A 1555-nucleotide genomic window follows, 5' to 3' on the forward strand; every position below is an offset into this window, starting at 1 on the left:
GTTTTTGCAATTTTCTTATCGTGTTAGAGTGATTTTGCTTTTGACTTGCTTTTGCACTTATTACAAATTTTGCGCGATCTTCGCACAGGCCCACCATCCACCCTACTGCAAACTACGCAAGCCTTTTCCCTTCTTCCAGGAAGTTTGTGGATACCTGGGACTGTTGATTCCCTCGATGTGTGATCCAATAAACTTTCTGGATTCACATTTTTTTCCGCCATCCATTCTGTTGTGATCGACTGAATGATACTGGTTATAAATTCGAGTCGAATCATAGCCTTTCCTTCTCTGTTATATTGGTATAATATGTATGCATTCAAGACCATGCGAGCAAAAATGGAAAATACCACTTTCTTCCAGTATTTCACTGTTCTCCTCTCATCCAAATATGAGTAGATCATCATATCTGAGACATCAATGCCTCCCATATATTTATTGTAGTCGTGGATGAGTGCTGGTTTTTGAACTTCCCTTTCCTGATTCCGTCTTCGAATTACAGTCGTTTTATTTGCGGCTGTTCCATGCGTTGATAACAGTAGTATATTTTTTTTCTGTGACTTTTTTTCTCTGTACGCTAATAGAAGTATTTCCCGATTTCTTTGGTACTTATATTCGCCTACTTCCAATTTTGATTTGAGCTGCGATGGAATATGTTTTCTATTACTGCGTATTGTTCCGGATAAAAATGTATTCTTCTCAAACAGAGATCTTGCTAAGGCAATGCTGGTAGAAAAATTGTCGACAGTTATGTGGTATCCTTTCATAAAATAGTTACTCATACTGAGTAATTTATCTATTACTACTTGAGCGAGGCCTTTTTCTTTTATTTCTTTCTTGTCCCGTTGGTCCTTTGCTCCCCGATAGCAAAAGAATGACAGACAATAATGGGAGACCGCATCGTTTAGCATCCAAAATTTTATGACCCATTTGTGGTGCTTCTTATTTGGCAAATACTGGGTGAGTGCTGATCTGCTTTTTGTTCCTACTATTCGTCCACGCTCAAGTGCTGGTGTGGTGAATAATGAAATTTGAATATTTTATTTGCATGAGCAACGACAGGTTCAAACTTTGCTGTTGGGTCGTATTCACTGTAATCTCGTGCTGGTAATTTGCTATTGTCCACGGTATGAAAAAATTTCAAAAGCAACTGGAATCTATTCCGGCTAAACATTTGGCCAAACCATGGGATGTGTCGATGATTTTGTGACCAGTAACTAAAAATTGTTGGCCTACGGGTTATTCCCATTTCGAGTAAAACGGCTATAAAAGCTCTCAACTCTTTGATTGTTGTTTTCTTCCAGGTCAGTGTTGTGGATGTATTTGCTGCTCCAGCATTCTCGAAAAACTGTTGTGCATACCGATTTGTTTCAATTCCCAATATGTCCATAAATTGTAGTGTAAAAAATAAATTGAAATACTCTATTGGTTTCGATATGTTCGATGGCATATGTTTAGGGCCAGTCATTTCCAAAAATTGTGGGCGCGGGTTATATTGGATATCGTTTTCCACATTTACTTCTCTGAAATTCATCAGAGATTCGTCACTATCACTCTC

General features: G+C 38.2%; 2 protein-coding genes across 2 annotated transcripts; both read right to left on the bottom strand.

The window, feature by feature from the left end:
• Positions 1–23: 23 nt before the first annotated feature.
• LOC122515652 (piggyBac transposable element-derived protein 4-like) lies at positions 24–779 on the bottom strand. Its single transcript, XM_043633053.1, has one exon. It carries the CDS (start codon positions 777–779, stop codon positions 24–26), a length of 756 nt encoding a protein of 251 aa, XP_043488988.1.
• A 51-nt stretch (positions 780–830) lies between these two features.
• Positions 831–1555, bottom strand: LOC122515651 (piggyBac transposable element-derived protein 4-like; the record flags this gene model as incomplete). The annotated part of the gene is given in 1 exon segment (XM_043633052.1): positions 831–1555. A coding segment is annotated over 1 exon segment (570 nt), but the record flags the coding sequence as incomplete, so codon positions are not given.

The sequence above is a fragment of the Polistes fuscatus genome, unplaced genomic scaffold, assembly GCF_010416935.1.
Source record: "Polistes fuscatus isolate 324 unplaced genomic scaffold, CU_Pfus_HIC Scaffold186, whole genome shotgun sequence".
In the NCBI taxonomy this organism is placed as follows: domain Eukaryota; kingdom Metazoa; phylum Arthropoda; class Insecta; order Hymenoptera; family Vespidae; genus Polistes; species Polistes fuscatus.

What these genes read in the sequence shown, in the direction of transcription:
- LOC122515652 (XM_043633053.1), bottom strand. Translation starts at nt 779, where the DNA reads ATGAGTAACTATTTTATGAAAGGATACCACATAACTGTCGACAATTTT.